The sequence below is a fragment of the Crinia signifera genome, chromosome 9 (assembly GCF_055691185.1).
Source record: "Crinia signifera chromosome 9, ASM5569118v1, whole genome shotgun sequence".
NCBI lineage: Eukaryota > Metazoa > Chordata > Amphibia > Anura > Myobatrachidae > Crinia > Crinia signifera.
This window is the reverse complement of record NC_139225.1, coordinates 111,957,126-111,978,774: the sequence shown is the minus strand read 5'-3', so window position 1 is coordinate 111,978,774 and position 21,649 is coordinate 111,957,126. Positions and strand designations below refer to the sequence as shown.

At 44.3% G+C, this 21,649-nt stretch overlaps 1 protein-coding gene across 1 annotated transcript in view; it reads right to left on the bottom strand.

The window, feature by feature from the left end:
- GPC3 (glypican 3) overlaps window positions 1-21,649 on the bottom strand; it is a 495,953-nt gene that overhangs the window by 251,561 nt on the left and 222,743 nt on the right. The window contains exons 4-5 of the mRNA XM_083159530.1: window positions 19,341-19,471; window positions 16,276-16,401 (exon numbers count right to left, since the gene is read on the bottom strand). Of these exons, the coding sequence (XP_083015656.1) occupies window positions 16,276-16,401; window positions 19,341-19,471 (257 nt within the window). The remainder of the gene's footprint in view (window positions 1-16,275; window positions 16,402-19,340; window positions 19,472-21,649) is intronic.

Here is a 21,649-nt window from a genome sequence, read left to right as displayed (position 1 = left end):
TCTGAGTTTTCCTAGTTGTCTCTATGACAGAGAGGTAATACAAGGGCAGAGTGTCATATCAACTTAATGATTTCTGGTATATATTCTGCACGACAAAATTCTGTATAAAATTACAGTGGATACCTAAAAGTGCCAAAATTATCTTATAGTATAGCATGAAACAAACATTTTTATATTTATTTTGAACTATAACTCGAATAGTTAACAGAACTAAACAAAGTAAAAAGGGAGAGAAATAACATGTCACCTTCAATCTACGTCCGGGAGCCATCGATCCATCCACAAGGAATCCATCCAGTATAGGTCAGATAAAATATAGGGAGTGGTATAGTAATTGTTTAAAGGGGAATAGGGTCGTTATTAGCTAGTAGTTGGTAGGAATACCATGTAGTATGTTGGAAACAGTTACGTATTGCTGTTTTAGTTTGGGGAGGTAGAGTTTGTATAAATTTTTCCCAGCAGCGGAAAAGGGAAGGCGTAAGTTTTTCTTTGTGTAGGGTTGTCTCAAGCCAGTCCATGGTGAATAGGAATAAAAGTCTCGCCGTGGCCATATCTACAGTGGGCGCGGCCGTGTGGATCCACTGCTGCAGTATAGCTTTTCTTCCTACTGCAGACAGGAGCACTACAAGCTTCTTAGTATATTTAGGGATTTGGGGCTGATCAGCTAAACAGCCAAAGATTGCCCAAGGTATGGTGCATTGAAAGGAAATATTTAATGTCGTTGTACTATAAGAGCAGAGATCTTTCCAGAATTTCTGGATGTGTTGGCATCCCCAGAAGCAATGCATAACATCTGCATTTTCTGTAAAGCATTTTGGGCATTTAGAATCTGTTGAGATACCCATAATATGTCGTTTTTTGGGCGACAGGTATGCTCTATGGAGCATCTTATATGCCATTTCTTGATATGTACTTGCTGGGATTAATTTTAGATTAAGTTGAAAAGATCTTACGATTGCCTCTGGGGAGTATGAGGGAATTTGGGTTGACCACTTGACTATCTCTGGGATTTCTGTTTCTGGATCAAGTTCAGTGCGGATACGGGAGTAAATAATAGAAGTAGAATATAGTGTGGTGCGATGTAGGGAGTCAAGGGGATTTGTGAAGTCTTGAGCATGTAATTTAGGTAGTATAGAGCGAAGGTAGTGAGATGCTTGGAAATATGCGAATCTATGCCTGGGTTGTAAATCGTATTTCTGCGAAGCCTCTGCAAATTTGAGTGGTATGTTGGAGCTATCCAGTAAGTTTCGCAAAACTACAATTCCTGCACGTTTCCATTACTTATTTTTTGAATATTATTTTTTTTAATATTGCCTTTATGTACAATTGATATCAATCTGTTATGATTTTACAGTGTGAAATTGCTTTGTACTGCTCTGCTTCCAATGCCCCTGATGAAGTCAAGCTGTTGACGAAACGCGTTGGGCCTGTATCATCTCTTGGAAGAATTCTGATTAAAAAAAATTTATTTTAAGATTCTGCTTCTAATTACCGTTTGTTCAACAATACTGTTGTGTATGCAAATGAATTGGCGCACTCTGATACCCCACTTTCTCTATATATATATATATATATATAACCACTGCCACCAATGCAAGGCTTCCCTAATAAATAAATAAATAAAAAAATTATATATATAATAAATGTACAGCGGCACTGGGGTCTTCAAACAACTCAGACAACGTTAACATGTGTGGCAACGTCTTGTCTGAGTTATTTGAAGACCCCAGTGTCGCTGTACATTTATCTCCTATTTATCTGCCCGGACACCACTGAGGGCACGGGGCCCATTATGCTACAGAGCTGAGTGCCAGCTATATATACCACGGCCCACCAATGTATATTATGCAGTAACAGCCGGGGTGGCGTTTACCTGATCGCTGGGCTCCGAATATACCCAGCCCAGCAATCAGTTCTGAATCAGGCCCCAAAAACAGAAATGCACTGAAATTAAAGGGCCCCTGCTCCCACCCTTGGAATTCAAACCCCGCCCATTATGTAAATATCCTTTTTTAATGAAAGATTTTCATCAAAGTCTTTCGCCACCTGAAAATCTCTCGCTCTTTGGTGAAAATAGCTCAGTGTGTACGAACTACTTTGGTGAACGATATATCTTTCAGAGATTTTGGCAAAGTCTTTTGAAATGAAAATCTTTAAGTGTGTATGGGCCTTTAGGCTGTGGGGAGCGAGAGCTAGAGTTAGGCACTTAAAAGTGGGGTTAAAGTTAGGCTGTAGAGCGGGGGGGGGGGGTAGTGAGGTTTAGGCGGCAGGGTGCAGAGGTTAATCTTTGATCCCTTATGCAGAAAACATAGTGCCAGAGTCTTAGTTCCCGCAGGCAGTTTAAGTGACCGGGACTGTGACATTCGTACGTAGCCTAGATACTTCTCATTCTCTACTCTATCCAGCAATTGTTTATTATTTTACAAAATGAAAGAGATACCATAATATTATATTACTATCAGTATTATTATTATTATCATATTATTATTATTATTGGGTATATTATTTGTAGTCTCTAATGGTGTATGCTAATATTTCATTCATTTATTAAAAAATGTATACACAGCCTAAATATTCTGCAGCTCACTACAGGTAATGGGCCTGATTCAGACCTGTTTGCTAGGCTGCGTATACTCGCAGCCTAGGGAACAGGTAAGCGCTGTCCGGTGCCACCGCCGAACAAATACCCTCGCATGCGGCCACCCGGAAGATAAATCATTTGATGGTCGCACACCATCGAAGGATTTCTGCCCCCTTTGGCCTGAAAAGTAAGTCAATATTTACTTTTCAGATGGCCGCTGTAGTCCGAATTCTGGGCGGGCGCTGACGTCAGCTGCCCGCCCCACGCAGCCATCGCCATGCCAGCATACCCAGGGGAACACCCAGCATTTTTTTATTGGGATGCCCTGCTGCCGCCCCCTTCCATCTCCTTCCTGAGCAAACGCAAAGGGGGTTTGCACATGCGCATATTCACGCATGTACAGACCCCTCACCATTGAAAATGGGGCCAAACTCGGACCTGAACAAACTGGTCTGAATAGGCCCCAATATTTAATCCCCAATCACTGATATCAGTCCCTAGACAAGTAAAGTAAGCTGTCTATATTCCTTACATGTACACACTTACAGTAGGTAAGTCAAGTAACCTACCAGCATTTTCTTTGGGTGATAACCAGACAGAGCTCCTGAAGGAAACCCAAGCAAACAGGAGAACATTCCAACTCCTTTCAAATAGGACCTTGGCGCAACTCCCAGAGGCAAAGGAGGTGCCTGCCTCAGGGCTCCAAGCCCTAAATGGACATCTGCATGTTCAACGGCACCTGTGTGTGTCACAGTAGGAACCAAGTATGACCTCTGCTCAGAGTTAATCGGCTTTGACCCATAAGCCCTGCTAACACCTGCAATAGGGGACAGGGAGCCCTGGCAACACCTACAGTACCTGGTACTACTTAGCCTGCGCTGCATCTGATGCTGCTGCTGGACTGTGAGATTGGCTCCCCTGGCGAATGCTGAATCTGCATGCTCACCCTAACCCACCGGCTGTTGGCACACAGCTGTAGACTGACTATCTATAGTAATTCTGTAAATCGTGTGTTAGGAGGAAGGGCACCAAACTAGAACTTGCCTCCAGGAAACTGGGATAAACTTAGAACCTATGAGCATGTTTATCCTGCTCCATTTTATCACTCTTTAAAGCTTGGTTGCCTACCCTCCCGGAATGGCCAGGAGGGTCCCGGAAATCGGGTCTCCCTCCTGGCCCCACAGAAATAGGGGCAACCATCCCACATTGCCTTCTGTCTCCAACGAACCGCCCCTCGGGGGGGCGTGGGTCGAATTATGCAAATGCACCATTTTAGCCCAGCATCCGCAATGCAATGCATAAAATACCAGCATTGCACGGCGGGGGGGCATGCCTAAATGACATGATCACTCTAGCCACGCCCCCAAACAGATCAGCCGGTTGTGGCTCCGCCCCCACATCAACCCTTTTTGCTCCCAGCAATGGCCCCGCCCCCCTGCCTTAATGAGCATGGCTGCCCTCTCCCAGAGAGGGCAACCAGAAAGTCGGCAACCTTGCTTTAAAGCTTGATACATCTGGCACTGTCTCGTCTGTGCTTCCACCACAATGTATAAAAATTGGCCAATACGTTGTCAGCCAGCCGGCCGGCCATAGATTTACTGCATGACTTGTGTACTCTGCCTGTGACTAATTCTCTGAACTACACATCCTTGTGTGAGGTGTAATGCCGCCACAGTCACAGCATAAGCATGTCAGAATGCATCATAAAGGGACATTTACAGGCTGAGTTTGGGGAGTATACTGCCGTTTCAACAACTGTCACCCAATGGTTTTGCAGTTCAATAAACTTTATACATAATGATACAACTCCAGCGATTTGCTTTATATCATAAAACTGCTTATAGTGATGTGTATATCAGCTCACGTGCTTTCATCTGGCTTCAAATACTGTGTCAGAATGCCTGTCTAGTGGATATTGCGAGATGCCGTGCATGACTGGAGGAGACAGACATTTGTTTGATGACCTGTAGGCCATAAGAGCAACAGAATTCTTTCCCATGTATGGAAATTTCGAGGTTGCCCTGATCTGGCTTCCATGTCTCCTCCCTCGGCAGCCCGAATAGCAGAATACTTGTTCAGCAAGTGGTGGTGTGCTTCCTTGCACCACAACAGAATAATCTCAAGAGAATAAAATATAATACTATTTTTTTTATTTATTTAAAAGGACAGAAAAAAAGTCATTAACACTGGTAATTTGTAGGCGAGGGTATCTGATGGTTAAAAGCCTTTTCTCATTGTACTTCAGGACATGAATTAGAGAGATATGTATTTGTTTACCTAGGGCCTGAAAGAATGTACTGACGTGGATGGTATACTAAATGCTTCCACAGTGTGATGAGTAGTTTGAATAGTTTTAAATGTCATGTTTCAAATTGGAGAGCGCGCGTGCAGTGTGCACTCTATCATGGACACTTTGATCTGTAAGTCCTTTATGAGGCTCTGCTCTGCTGGAGTTTAGCTGTAGATCACAATCGGACACTGGCTCCATATTTCACATGCTAGCTTCGTCTACAGCAGCATACTGCCTGCCACGTGCAGTGTTTTCATTACAGGTTACACCTCTCAGCTCACATCAATAAAGGCAATTGGCAGGCGTCATCCACACTCTGTGCTCAATCAGGGCCGGTGCTAGGGGGTTCGGCGCACTCCTGCAAACTATAAATTTGCGCCCACCCAAGCTTTACAAAGGGACAGTGCACATGGAAAGAAAAACGTGTGATCACATAAGGAAGGGGAATGGCCACACAATAGTACTCCCATTTCAAATTATACCACACAGTAGCACAATATTATTCACCTTACACAGCTGTACCTAGCCATTTTGGTGCCATGAGTCAAAAAACAGGGAGAGTTCGCGCCGTAGGCGCGTGCAAAAATGTAGAAGCGTGGCTTCACGGGGAAGGGGTGTGGTCACATAAAAATACTAATTACACCGTAATCCCCATAACACATTATGCTTCACACCTCAATGCCCATTACACATTTTACCACACACAGTAATGCAAATGATACATTATGCCACACATCATGATGCCCCTTACACAATATGCAGCAGACCATATTGCCCATTACACATTATGCCACACACCATAATTCCCTTTACAAAATATACCATGCACCATAATGCCCATATGACATTGACACACATTATTTATGCTACACATAATGCCCCAAGTACTCCTGCATATGCCCACATTTGTAGCATTGCTTATTCATAATGCCCACACCAGTTGCCAAAAGTAGTTGCTCTGCTTATACATAGTGCTCACACCAGTTGCCGACATTAATAGCACTGTGTAACCATATGCCCACACCAGTTGCCGACAGCAGTAGTGCTGCCTATACACCTTGTCGACAGCAGTAGCGCTGCCTATACACGTGCCCACACCAGTTGCCGAGATTAGTAGCGCTGCCTATACACATATTCATACCAGTTGCCGACATTAGTAGCGCTGCGTAACCATATGCCCACACCAGTTGCCGACATTAGTAGCACTGCCTATACAAATATGCCCATACCAGTTGCCAACAGAAGAAGCACTGCCTATACACGTGCCCACACCAGTTGCTGACATTAGTAGCGCTGCCTATACATAACGCCCACACCAGTTGCCGACAGTAGTAGCGATGCCTATACATAATGCCCACACCAGTTGCAGACACTAGAAGCGCTGCCTATACACATGTCCACACCAGTTGCCGACAGTAGTAGCGATGCCTATACATAACGCCCACACCAGTTGCCAACAGTAGTAGCAATGTCTATACATAACGCCCACACCAGTTGCCGACAGTAGTAGCGATGCCTATACGTAACATAACGCCCACACCAGTTGCCAACACTAGTAGCACTGCTTATACACATGCTCACACCAGTTGCCGACAGTAGAATCGCTGCCTATACATGTGCTCACACCAGTTGTCGACATTAGTAGTGCTGCCTATACACATGCTCACACCAGTTGCCGACAGTAGTATCGCTGTCTATACACGTGCCCACACCAGTTGCCGACATTAGTAGCACTGAAAATACACGTGCCCACACCAGTTGCCGACATTAGTAGCGCTGCTTATACACATGCTCACACCAGTTGCCGCCAGTAGTATCGCTGTCAATACACGCGCTCACACCAGCTGCTGACATTAGTAGCACTGCCAACACACGTGCCCACACCAGTTGCCGACATTAGTAGCGCTGCCTATACACGTGCTCATACCAGTTGCCGACATTAGTAGCGCTGACTATACACGTGCCCACACCAGTTGCTGACATTAGTAGCACTGCCAACACACGTGCCCACACCAGTTGCCGACATTAGTAGCACTGCCTATACACATGATCATTCCAGTTGCCAACATTAGTAGCACTGACTATACATGTGCCCACACCAGTTGCCGACATTAGTAGCACTACCAACACACGTGCCTACACCAGTTGCCGACATTAGTAGCACTGCCTATACACGTGATCATTCCAGTTGCTGACATTAGTAGCACTGCCTATACACATGCCCACATCAGTTGCCGACATAGTACACTCACACTTTACTTTAGTATCCTGGCAGCTTATCCTCTCCTGTGTCCACTGTCTTCAGTCTTGCTCCCTCATAGCTCCGCCCCTTCTGCTCCGTGTAGCCCCGCCCCCTCTGCCCATGTAGTCCTGCCCCTTTTCGTCTGTACTGAGTGCTGGTGACCAGTGACCTGCTGTTTAGGAGCCTGCCTGGAGGGAGCTCTGTGCCTCCGGCACTTCTGCATGCCCTGCAGTGTGACAGGCGCAGCAGCAGCAGCAGCCGGCAGCCACAAACAGAGACAGCAGGGGATGCACAGCAGGGACAGCGCCTCTCCTGCCTGGTGCCTACCTGCTTTGCATCCTCTTCTGAGCGGGTAGCGCCGGCCCTGTGCTCAATACCTTTAACTGTTTGTAAATCGGACAGCCGAATATTTGATCAGTGGCAGCTCCACCTCTGGATGATGACCTGCTCAGCACGGACGGTGTAATGGTTAGCATAAAGTCTTATTCAGAACAACATTTTCAGACGGCGCTGCAGAAAACTGCCAAGGCAGCTTGGACCTGATAGCAAATACCATTGTATCCTATATGGCCTACCTTTCTGTCAAAGAGGGATCTTCCTGGCCAGGTTCAGTATGATGTACCATCAACTGAAATACCGACAATCACTTGGCCGACACTGTTGACATGGTGTAAATACCAAAGGTTAATACCCTGACAGGTACATAATACCAAAAGTTTTATTGTGAACTTGGGTTGGAGTGGAGGAGAAGGGAGGAGGGCCTAAATCAGGCATGTCCAAACTATGGCCCTCCAGTTGTTGTGAAACTAACATCCCAGCATGCCTTGCAATAATATTAGCATTCCCGGTACTTGTTTAGTTTCACGGCGGCAGCGTCTCAGTCTAAGTCGCGTCTGTGTCCCCTTGCGGGGCTCGCTTCGCTCGCCCAAGCTACAGGCTCGGTGGCTCGCTACGCTCACCACGCTATCTAAAATCAACTCCATGCCAACGTGGATAGTGGGGGTATGAACCAATTCACGTTGGTATGGACTTTATTTTAGATAGTTTTCCGAGCGACGAACCCGTAAGTAGCGGGCAGCCATGCTGCCGCCGTGAAACTAAACAAGAACCGCATTCCCTAATAGCAACACTGTGGCGAGGCATGATGGGACTTGTAGCTTTACAACAGCTGGAGGGCCATAGTTTGGACATGCCTGCCCTAAATTCTATGTTTGCACCAGGGCTCACAACCCACAATTCAGCCACTGGCCAGAGCCCTGGGGTAGAACAGCAATCATCACACTGGGGGTCTTATTAACAGCCTGTGGTCCTATTAGACAGATACACATAGACACTCACAGGAACCAACCACAGACTCTGCTCTGCCTGTCAGAATGGAGCCGTTATTTATTATTTATTTATTTATTAACAGTTTCTTATATAGCGCATACATATTACGCAGCGCTTTACAGAGTATTGTTGAACATTCACATCAGTCCCTACCCCAGTGGAGCTTACAATCTATATTCCCTACCACATGTACACGCACACACAGACACTATAGGGTTAATTTTGTTGGAAGCCAATTAACCTACCAGTATATTTTTGGTATTGTGGGAGGAAACCGGAGTACCCGGAGTAAACCCACGCAAGCACGGGGAGAATATACAAACTCCGCACAGTTAGAGCCATGGTGGGAATCGAACCCATGACCTCAGCGCTGTGAGGCAGTAATGCTAACCATTACCCCATCCGTACTGCCCAGTTATAGAAGGATACATGAGGTTAACGTTATCTCAGGACAGCATTGTTTCGTAAATTCAGCCATATGGCTTTTGCCATTAAGGGGAACAAGTGAAAAAGAGTTTGGAGCGATTTTTCAATAAAACTGCTAAAATAAACTGTTAAGAATTTATAAGGAATTAATTTGTGAAAATCACAGCTTTTGGCATGATTTTTTAAAATAAAATATTTTCATATATTATTAAAATACTTTTTAAGCTTTATGAAGTAATAAAAAAACAAAATTTTCAGAGTGGTTTTGGGAAGAAAAAAACAATCGGCTAAGTCAGTGGTTCCCAAACTGTGTGCCTAGGCACCCTGGACGCTTGCAGGGGTGCCTTGGGTTGGTGGACCAGGATCAATTCATATTAGTTATGTGCAATGTAACAGGAAAAACCAGTGCTGGTGGCTGCCAATCATAATATATGTGGACAAACAGAAGCAAATCCTGTCCCTCACCACATAACTGTGACATATAAACACAATGTACTTAATTTAATATGTTTTCCTGAATTTCTCAATAAGAAACATTAGACCTAGGGGTGCCTTGAAAACATTTTGATGCTCTAGGGTGCCGTGATTAAAAAAAGTTTGGGAACCCCTGGGCTAAGTGATTAATAAAATGGAAACCCCTCCCCCCCCCTCATCAACTACACTGCAGTACATCAATTTGAGATAAAATGATTCCTCCTCAGTGGTGCTGAAAGGGGGCTAGTGGGTACTAATTACCCTGGCCCTTGCTCCTGATACCACTGCCCCCACCACCCTCCATCCACGGAGTATACCGTGCTGTGTCCGGCACCATCTTTCCGGTGATATTTTCAGGATGATGGCACATAGAAAGCAGAGCCTTTGCTCTCTAGTGGCCAGCATCATCTTCCCAAATATCAATAGAGTAGATGGTGCAGTCTGGGGAGGAGCGACAACCTGATTCCTAATAAGTATGGTAGGAAGTGGGTGCCTTTCACCCAGTGGTGGGATTCAAATAAATTAACAACAGGTTCTATGTCCTAATGCCCATTGCACATAAAGCCGCACGCCATAATGCCAATAACACATAAGGCCACACCGTAATGCCCATTACACATTGTGCTACACGCCGTGATGCCAGTTACAAATTTTGCAGCACACCATGATGCCCATTACATATCTGAAACATGTGCCACTTACCTACATGCTCATTGCTAGGGTGGTTTTGCTCAATGCCAGGGGCTTCATGCTGGATACCAAGGGGCTTCATGCTGGATACCAAGGGGCTTCATGCTGGATACCAAGGGGCTTCCCGAGGGCCGCAACCGGGGTCCTTAACTCAGGGGGCTTAACTAGGCCAGGTGACTTGGTCTCTGTGAGCCCTGAAGGAAGGGGGTTATAAGTCCCTTAGTGTAGAAGGGGTGGAAATCAGTGGCAGGGTGCCCACAGTGCGGGTGCAGCGGGTACGTGCGGGCATCTGGTCGGCCGGTAGTTGATGGCTGCTCATGGTGGGCAGGTAACTGGTGGGCAGGAGACAGGGTGCCACATAAGCAGCTATGACTATTTTGAATTCTCCCGCTGAACTGAGAGACAGTAGGAGCTTGCGGCCGGCAGCCAATAAGAAGCCCCCATTGACGCTCCTTATTGGCTGCCGGACCGCGAGCTCCTATTGGCTCGCGGTCCAGCAGTAGCATTAAGAATAGCCGCGGACGGTGGCGCATACCTGCTTCCAGTATATAGCCGGGCAGCATGCAGCTCTCTGCCCGGCTGTCACAGCTGCTTCAAGTAACTTGTGAGCCTCCGCAGCACTTCTTAGCCGCCAGTTCTGCAGAACCGATCATATATTAGGAAACGGTTCTGCAGAACCGGTGCGAACCGGCTGAATCCCACCACTGCTTTCACCCTTGATCTCCTGTCCCCCTCTGTTAAAATGGAGTGTGCCCCCCCCTTCCTCTTGTGGAGTGCACAGGGTTTAATTAGTTGGAAAATAAAATGTATTTAGTAACGGGTGTTGTCACGGCCACTATTTAAGCCACACCCCCTTATCATGGCCCAGCGTGGCTCTCTACGCCCCTGTTCTTCCTTAGCCAGTATGACAGATGTAAGCCCCTTCCTTCTTCAACAATTGAAAGGACTAATATTTGCTACCTGTACTCCTGTATCTTGCTTCATTTTCCTACTTGTATCAGGTCACCCATTTACATTATAAAACTCTTTGGAAGAGGGTCATCTTTCCTAATATCTCTCCTCCTGTTGTCATTGTGCTTCCGTATCATGTGCCATTTTGCATAATACTGTAAGCGTGCCGTACTCAATGTGGAACCACAAAAAACATATGCATATTCATATTCATTCTATTTTATATCATACACCTTTTACATGCTTATCAATTGCATTAAGATTTTGGGCAAATTTGAATAGAGAGCGTTTTTTAAACAGTTAAAAATCGCACCAGGATAGAAAGATTTTACTCCACTGGGCATCTGAAAGTGTTAAACCTAAGCCAGTTTCCCATTTTTTCTGTGCATTTGATTTAGGAATATCGGATAGGTCTAGTAGCATTTTGTACCAGAACGTGATGTCTCCTCTAGATTGTGACTGGTTGAGACGAGAGTAGATTTGTGAGGATAAGCTTTGTATTCTATGCCTAGCATACTTTCTTTGCTAATTTGATTGTATGATTGCAGATGTTAACCCCCCACACTTGTACCCCCTATCCCTGTTACCCTATTTCTTTTTTCTGTATCCCCCCCCCCCTAAAATTGGATTCAAAAACATTGATGTTAAAAAAAAAAAAATGCACCAGGATACGTATGAGTTTTTGGGCGGGATGTACTAAAGGGAAAATGTGGTAAAACGGGGGTTTTACCGCATTTTCCTATGTATCAATACCCGTCCGCCCCGTCTACCCCTGGCAGGGTATCGCCACCCAGATGGTGGCGATACCCTATAGAAGCCTATGGGCTTCTATCGCTGTCCGCCATCCGTGCGCCCCCGTCCCGTCCTCCTTTGATCTCCTCCTCCCCCAGCAGGTGTCACAGCCGGGAGGACATCCGGCTGCAGGGGGGAGGAGGAGACACAGGGGGACACCGACAGCCGCCGGGATGTGACGGAGACCCCCGCAGACCACATCACAGGTATTGCGGGGGTCTCCGTCACCGCAACCCGATGCTAGCCGCATATGTTAGTACATATGCGGCAGCATCGCGGCGGCTGTCAGAAATCACTTTCTATTGCACAATATTACATTTGCATGTTTGATGTTTTCTATGGGAAAACATCTGGATGCGATTTTTGAAGCGCACATTTTTGGTCACGTCAAAACATGCGATTTTTATCGCATGTGCAATTTTTGCCAAAGATCTGCACGTTCTAAAAAAAATAGAAATGGACAGGAGGAAGCAGCGCTGATTTTTACCAATCAACATATAATTAATTTAATAGCAATTTGACATGTTAAAATACACAACAATAAAAAACAAAAATGAAACAATATATAAAATCAATTGAAATGGACCCAATTCTATAGTCACCAAATTGGAGAGTGATTTGTCCTGCTCTGATCTCAATGGATAAATGTGATGGAGTCCGTATTGGCCACTTAATGGTATCCTGAAGGTGTTGGAGTGGACTCAATCGATGGCACAGTTGGAATTAGCCGAATCGGGAGTCCTCACTGCTGCGAGTGACAGGTATTGGCCACTTAATGGTGTCCTGAAGATGTTGGAGTGGACTCAACCGATGGCACAGTTGGAATTAGCCGAATCGGGAGTCCTCACTGATGCGAGTGACAGGTATCCATATTGTGAATGGAAAAAGACTTCCGGGGATAGATGCGGTCCGATCAGATATATCAGCAGGTGGGACAAGTCCTTTGGCGTAAGGGGGTGTCTCCTTGAAAAAGAATTGGGTCCAGGGGGCAAGCACCAACGCGTTTTGCAGTGCTACTGACTGCTTTGTCAAGGTGTCTCCTTGCCTTTGGTTCCATTTTTATACCTAGCTTCATACATAGGTCATTTGCATAATTGATCATTACATTGGCATCATATACATATTCACGTTCTAAAAAAATCACACCCTATGAAATCTCGCCCTTTCTCTTCTTTGAACATGCACACATCCTTTTTCTGCATATTCAGCTTTCGATATTCTGATAAATGACCCAGCCCCTCAACCTGCAAAAAGCCTAATAAATAATGGGTAATACAACACGCAGTTTATAATTTGCCTTTATAGCTATTAAGAGATGTCACATACAATCTTACATATTGAATTAAAGTACTGCAGATGAGCTCTGGAGACATTAACATAGGCTCTATTAACATCCATTAAATATTAACTGCAAAATCAAACTTTAAATGCACATTAAATTAGATGGAAAAAAATTCCCTAAACTGATTCTTGCGCTGGACAAGTAGAGGTCGTACAACACCCCGAGCCTGGTTATCCATATTAATAAATGCATGTACTGGAGGCATGGGTAATTTTTAAAAATGATCCGCTGACATCTTGTCGTCCCTGTAGTGTTTTAGGTCAGATTTGTAAGTACAGGTTAATTAATACCGGAGGTTACTGAGGAGATACTGATGCACACTTCAGCATAGACTTCCCTAATGGCGCTGAGAATTTATTTGACTCAAGTATGAAGAATGAAACAGAATTTAAGAAATAAATGATTCACCACTGGATAATGTAGCAGGCACCAGAAAGGTTCCTTATATACATAAGGTCACCGAGCTTCTAGATATTTGCATAATCTTAGACAAGATTAACTGTAATTTTACTTTAAGGTCGTACTACAAGACAATATTACATATAAGCTAGCAAATCAGTAGCTTGCAGGTCAAGCTAAAGTCGCTCCATTAACATAACAGTCATTATTTGCAAACCGAGACATTCTCTGTTCTAAACGCAAAAGATTTTTTACAAAAGAGATGTCTTTCCTGTCCACAATCATCAGTTTTAGTAACCATCAAGGGAGATAACCAATGAGCTGCATCCATTCCCTCTAACTAATGACATCACACACTTTTTACAATGACATCTCAAGATGGGTCCAGAAAGTCATTGGGGTCTTAATGGGAAGGACATGCACTGTAATTCAGTGCATGTCTGTTGGCATCTCCCCTTGTTTTTTTGTTACTACTGTTACTGTTACTATGGGCAATTGATCAGATTCTAATGATTATTTTCTAAAAGTTTTCAATAAGAAGTAGATTATGATTGGTTTCTATTGGCAACATCCCACCTTCAGTATACTCCCATGTTATTAAATATTTATTTATTATTATTATTTAATTTTATATATAGAGCAGCATATTCTGTTGCGCATTACAATTGGAAACCGTGATAAAACAAAGGCTAGTAGAGAGTCTTAATGTACGTGGAAGGGCATTCCATAGGGTGGGTGCTGCCCGACAAAAGTACTGCATTGGTGCATGGGAGCAAGCAATAGTTGTGGATGAGAGACCCAGATCTTGTGCAGAGCAGAAAGGTTGAGTGGGGATATATTTTAAGATAAGAGATGTATGTTGGGGTTGTCAGGTTAATGGCTTTGTATGTAAGTTGAAGTATTTTATATTGAATACGATAGAATATAGGCAACCAGTGGAGGAAATGACAGAGAACGATTAGCCAGGAAGATCAGCCTCGCAGCTGCATTCAAAAGGCATTGTAGCGGTGAGAGTCTTTTAGAAGGAAGAGCGGTAAGGAGACTATTGCAATAATCAATGCGTGCGATAATGAATGCATTGATTAAAATACGGTAAATTTTGGATGTTTTTTAGATGCATGTAACACGATTTAGAGACAGATTGAATGTGAATAGAGGACAATGCAGAATAAATAAACCCCTTTGTATGTAGACATCATTTAACTGACCTCAGTGCCCTTAGTGTCTTAATACATACATACAATTAACCTCATATTGGGCCACTATGGCAGCTAATTTCTGCCCTTACCTTTGTACAGCAAATTTAACCAACCACATTTCAGCCCACTATGATACTGAAGCTGGTTTCTGCATTCACCTTCATGGAGCGATATTCATTTAGATTCATAGCAACCCACTCTGGCAGCTGATTTCTGTTTGCACCTCTCATAGGCTGCAAGCAGAAATCAGCTCCGACACACATCATACAAAGGCAAATGGAAACCATTTTAATGGCAAATCGTGGCTGACTGTGGCCCATAGGCTGCAAGCAGAAATCGGCTTGGAGAGACACCCTTTAAAAAAGGTGCAGGAAACAGTTCCATGTCATTGAATATGCTTGCAAACAAATACCTCCCAAGTTTTAGAAGTCCCCAGTTGGGACTCCGGCGCAACCCGCCATGCACGGCCCAGAAAAGGGGAGTGGCTTCAGGCATAAGGGGCATGGCTACATGGGATGCCGAGATTGTGAAGCCACGCCCTGATTTCACCAGTATTGGGGAGTCACCAGCACTGGGAGAGCTGCTGGTCATGCCCCTGTCCCTCTACCTCCTGTGAATAAATGCTGTGCACATTTGCACAGCATATGTTCACCAATGCTCTGCTCAGCAGTGCAGTGGGAACCAGGGTAGACTCCAGCTGCGTGTCGCCCACCCCCACCAACCCCCACCACGGGACAATCCAGTGAAAGTTGAACAGTTGGGAGGTATGCAAACCTAATAGAGATCTGCCAGGTCATTGATCGGTTGATAGGGGGAGGGGCCCTAAACTGCACACCCTGGACATATGAGGTGCTACCTGCTGAGACTTGTAGTGCAGCAAGCAGGAGGAGGAGTTTGCAGGTCCACACTAAATATATATGCTAGACCTTTTAATATCTTGCTATATTGCATTTGAGGTTATTAGCATAGTAATGGCCATTAGTATGGGCTTGTCCACCGCATCCAGGTTATCTGGGACAGGTGGGTGGGGTGCTAGTTAAGGAGGAAGGCGTCTCTAGTTCCTTCCAGTGTGTATGAATACACAATATATAGTACATAGGGGGAGGGGCCCTAAACTGCACACCCTGGACATATGAGGTGCTACCTGCTGAGACTTGTAGTGCAGCAAGAAGGAGGAGGAGTTTGCAGGTGCACACTAAATATATATGCTAGACCTTTTAATATCTTGCTATATTGCATTTGAGGTTATTAGCATAGTAATGGCCATTAGTATGGGCTTGTCCACCGCATCCAGGTTAACCTGGATGCGGTGGACAAGCCCATACTAATGGCCATTACTATGCTAATAACCTCAAATGCAATATAGCAAGATATTAAAAGGTCTAGCATATATATTCATTGATCGGTTGAGCCTGTCTTTATACCTTTATACAGAAAGGGGGTTTTCCTTCAACAAAAATAAATACAATATTTGGGAGTTATGCCACTGCCTACAAGATGGATATGACATAAACCCGTCACAAAAGGGTGGAACAAGCAGCTAGAATAGGATTAAATTACCTCTCAACAATTTCCTGTCCATTCCAGCAGGATGTGTCATTGTCTACAACAGTGCTGTGGCTGCAGACTAGTGCAGGCATGCTGCCATAGAAGTGACTGTAGGCTTTCAGCTTCATTATAAACTCCCTGCAAAAAGAACAAAGACTGTTATCAATGCCAAGTCATAAGATGCTTATATAATGAAGCTTTTGAAGGGAAACATTTATTTTTTCTTAATTTGTGATTTTACAATTTTGTGTCCTGTAATCAATACAAAGAAAAATGAAATGTCAAGTTAATTTTTTTTTTTTTTTTTTTTTTATAATATTGAGTTGGAATCATTGTTTGTGTAGATGCTCTGCCGTCTGATGTCCATCTATCTTTCTGATTTAAACCGGCCACTAGGACCGAGATGCGAACAGTTGGATCTCATGTATGGCTCCCAAGCATGTGGTGAAATTGGTAAAGGTAACAGACTTAAGTGTAGTCTACAGGACTCTCAGTCATTGGAACAGGGCAAGTTTCCTACCAGTTTTCATACACTTCAACATTAAGCCTAATTGGATGATCCTCCCGAACAGTGGCCCACATGCCTCGGGTGTCTCATTAGTCTAATGTAGACCACACCATGACGACCCGCTCACGATGCACATTGTGAGCGGGTCGTCAGTGTTTCTTCAGACACGCTCATGATGATGCGGGGGGGGCACGACCCGCTCACGATGTGCACCGTGAGCGGGTCCGATCCAATGGCGACCCGCACCCGGCAGTATGGTCGTTATTCAGATCCTACCTGCAGCAGGTAGGATCTGAATAACGACCGACCGACCCGCGGGACCGCATCGGATCGGTATCGGTCCACACCAGGACAGAAAAGGGCCCAATCACCACACAATCTACATCCAATTGGTCGGAATTGGATCTAGATTGAGGGGGATCGGGCCCTAGTCGTCCTGGTGTGTAGCAGGCATAACTGCCTCAGCCAGTTAAGATTTTGAAAGGGGATCAGTGAGAATTTGTTCGTTCATATGCCAGACATACTGCTGAACTAAAGTCTCAAGGGTCACAGAAATGGAAACGGGGTCCAACCAAGTGACTAAGCCTATATCAAGGGGCAGAGTTAAATGTAAAAATCTGTGGGGTAGTAGGAAATGGTCCAACCTGGACTCTGTGGATGATTCTGATTTACACGCTTTACTGCGCGTAAATGCAGAGGAGCAATGTTCAGTGTCTGCACATGCACATTCCCATGAAAAAGCTGAGCGTTCCCATGGTAATGGGCCAGTGACACAGGTACGGGTGGTGGGGGGGCAGCTGACATCAGCGAATCTCAGCTGCCTGCTTGCTCCCCGCACAGGGCGCTCACAAATGTAAGTAGGGTTACCAACTCATCCCTTTAATCCGGGACACATATTAATTACACAGCTTCTGTGGCAGTTTAAAACCAGGTGAAATGGAGTCTTGAGGTGTGGCAGTTTAAAACCAGGTGAAAGCCAGCCTCAGAACCTGTGTAATTAATATGTGTCCCGGATTAAAGGGATGAGTTGGTCACCCTAAATGTAAGACACCATAAAATGATTTCACCCCCGGACCCAAGGCTGCGAATGTATGTTTATGCTAAACACCCATTCACATGCCTGCGGGGGATTGCGGCATGCAAGGGGGGCGGGCGGGCGGCCCGTGGGGGCGTTAGATCCACACGCAACACTGTGCGGACCAGACTAAGGTCCTACGTGTCATGGGGTTGTGAGTAATAAGTGTAATCTCAGTACCACATATGGAAGTCCCCAAGTTTCAACCAGCTGGACTGAGCCAGCAGATTGCTAGAGAGGCGGGACGGTAATACAAGAACCCAGGAGTGTGGGGGACTGTGTCGACATTCAGGACAAAAAAAGTGAAAAACATGTGTCGACCTTTTGACTGTTGACCTTCCCATTGTTGACCTAATGCTTGTGTCAACCTCCTGTCAATATCACCCTTGGGTGTATTGACCATTCATAGGTGTCGATCTATTCACTGTTGACCAATGGTGGTCGACCTAGTGATCATTGACCTAGACATGGTGGACCCAATATACCATAACCTCCAGGGAGTAGGGTGGCAAAAGAATGAAGCCTGGGAGCCCACGCGGACCACTCTCTATGGCTTCCATGGCATGCAGGGAATTACTCCGTTGTTCCTGTAATACTTGCAGCATCAGCCATTGTAATAAATAGGCAATGCTAAAATGTAAGTAAACACCTTTGTTCATATTTTTGTTGTATGTTACTAAAAGACTGAGCACTTCCTAAAGGTTATAAATAAAAGGGTCTATTCCCTAGACCCCGTAAATTGATATAGAGATGTACAGTATGTAGTTAGTAAATAACAATTGGCAATCCTAAATCGATTCAGACAATAAACAGGTATGAATATATAAAAAGAAAATATATATATATATATATATTTTTTTTTCATACCTATTTATCAACCCATCTAGGATCGCTAATTGGTATTTACTAACTACATACATCTCTACCTCTGTTGATAATGATGTTGACAATCCCGATGTCCTTGAATACAAATTATTTTATTGGTTGCATTCTGACTGCTTAAATTATAAGTAATTTGTATTTAACTTTTTAAATTCAAGTGTTTCAAAAATTAGTTTTTACAAAATGTAAGTGTTTTTCAATCAATTTAGTTATTTGTCATACCTTCCTTATTGTTGCACTATTTTCAGCAAACCATTCACCAAGTTGAAGATGGTGGTCATGATCTTTGGGCCCTACCCAACAAAATTATTTCCAAACGTGTAAATGAAGTGGGGAAAGTCTCATGCTTTCTTCCAGAATGCACATTTGTTACAGCATTGCCAACTTAACCACTGTACTATTGTGTATCTATTACAACTAAGGGGGGGTTACACACCTGGGATTCTATTACCAGCTCGGAAGATACTTTACTATCACAAAGGGGACCTATGGAGACGAAAAGTGGCAAGACACTCCCTAGGCATATTTTTTATTCAATAATTTATTTGAAAAATTACATTCTGAGCTTAATGAAATATATATATGATAATATATATATATATATTTATTTACCTCCTTTTTCCAGTCAATGTCTCCTCATTGTCTGTGTTTGCCTTGTATACTTTTTTCTTAATATACAAATCTGCTCCAGCGCGTACTGACCGTGACACTCTCTGCTTTGACGTACCGCACAATTTATTCACCTAAAAAGATAAAGAAGTGTTAGCTTTGTATTGGACAGGAATTTCTACATAGCAGACTTCACATCTTGACAAGATAACAGGGTTTATAATTTGGTTCATACTGCAAAGGAATTGCTGAAATATCAAAAAGGGGAGGGGCCTGCATATAACATCCGCCCAAGCCTCCACCTCTGCAGCCAGTTTAGGACACTTGGACACTTGGAACATGCTGTGCTGGCCATTTACTCCATGAAATCCCTACTGGCAATGTGGGCCCTGTATCTAGTTCATGCGCTCACCGGCATGTTCGCACAGGGGAGCAATGTTTTTGGACTGCGTATGCACATGTATGCACATGTGGAGGATCCATTTGCGAGCAGGCGTGGCAAATTGATTATTCATCAGTGAATAATCAATGCAGTGGGGGGCACGTAGGGTGATGGTGAGGGGTAGCGCCCATGGGAATGCCCAGCATTTCATGGGCGTCCCCATGAAAACTCTGGCCATTCCCATGCTAATGCGGCCGTAACACAGGTGCGGGGGGTTGGCAACTGACGTCCACTGCTTGCCCTCTTCCGGTACAAGGGCACCGCAGATCTAAGGTCAGCAGAGGCTGCCTCAGATCTGCAAGCTTTTCCTAAATCATTCGATGGTCGGTGATCATCGAATGAATTTAGCCCCTGCACGCAAGGCTGCGCATGGATGGACATGCTAAACATCTATTCACATGCGTGCAAGGAAATTGGCATGTGAGGGGGGGGGGGGGGTGCGTTGATAGTTAGTTTATTTTTACCAATTAAGAAAATGCAAGGGGGGGGGGGGGGGGTGTTCCAGCCGTCCATACCATCAATCCTGGCTAGGGGCATAATTCAGCTTGGGTTCTAGTTTTGTGAATCCTTGCAAAACTGTAAACCCGTGGTGGCAGACTGCAGGGGGGGGGGTGGATCTATAATTAGGGTTGAAAAAAGACGTTAGTCCATCGAGTTCAACCTATCTGACTTGTAACTACTGACTTGAGTAAGTCATATCTATAGGATTCCCTTAGTGGCCAAAAATGCATCCAGTTTTTAAATTCATTAACAGTAGTTGCTGTAATCACGCCCACTGGCAATGAGTTCCAGAATTTTACTGCTCTGATGGTGAAGAATCCTCTTCTTAATTCAGTACGGAATTTCTTTTCCTGGAGCCTAAGTACATGTCCGCGTGTCCTAAATATAGGCCTGTTAGTGAACAAATCATCTCCCAGTTCCATATGATTCCCAATCCTGTATTTGAACATACTAATCATATCACCTCTCAACCTCCGTTTCTCCAGTGAAAACATATTCAGCCTGGTTAACCTTTCATTCGAGACCATTTACTAGCTCAGTCACCCTTCTCTGTACCTGTTCCAATTCATTTTTGTCCTTTTTAAGGTGCGGTGCCAAAAACTGAACACAGTATTCCAAGTGTGGTCTCACCAATGTCTTGTAGAGAGGCACTATCACATTGGCATCCCTTGAATCCATACCCCTTTCAATGAATGCCAGTGTCCGGTTTGCTTTTGCTGTTGCACTTGAGCAGTGTGCACTATTACCTAATTTTTCATCTATGATGACCCCCAAGTCCTTCTCTACAGCAGAATTCCCTATAATAACTCGATTTAGCCTATAAATAGTTTGTATATTTTTGTTCCCGAAATGAAATACTTTACATTCATCATCGTTAAACTGCATTTTCCGCTTTTCCTCCACTTTTCCAGTTTAATGAAGTCACTTTGTAGTGTATCCACATCCTCTCCTGAGTTAATTTCCTTACTCATTTTTATGTCGTCCGCAAATATTGCAATTTTACTCACTATGTTACTTCCTATATCATTAATAAATATATTAAACAACAGCGTATGATGCTGAAACTGCCCCCAAATCCACAACTCCATTTGCTGAAATGCATCACAAACCTTGCAAGCCATGTTCCACTGTTGTTTGCAGACACTCCTTATTGTACCTGCCTTCTGTTACAGCTAAATACAGTATTTAAAATGTTTACTCATCACACCAGGGTACTTGCTGTAATTTTTCTGCATCCCAAATTCTATGTTTTTCTGCATAGTGGAGTCACTTGTCCTTTTTCCCCCATGTATAAGGTATGGCTTATTGGATGAAATTCTTCTATGAAGACCACTCCAGGCCAGGCTTCACTGAAGGGTAGATGGATGTA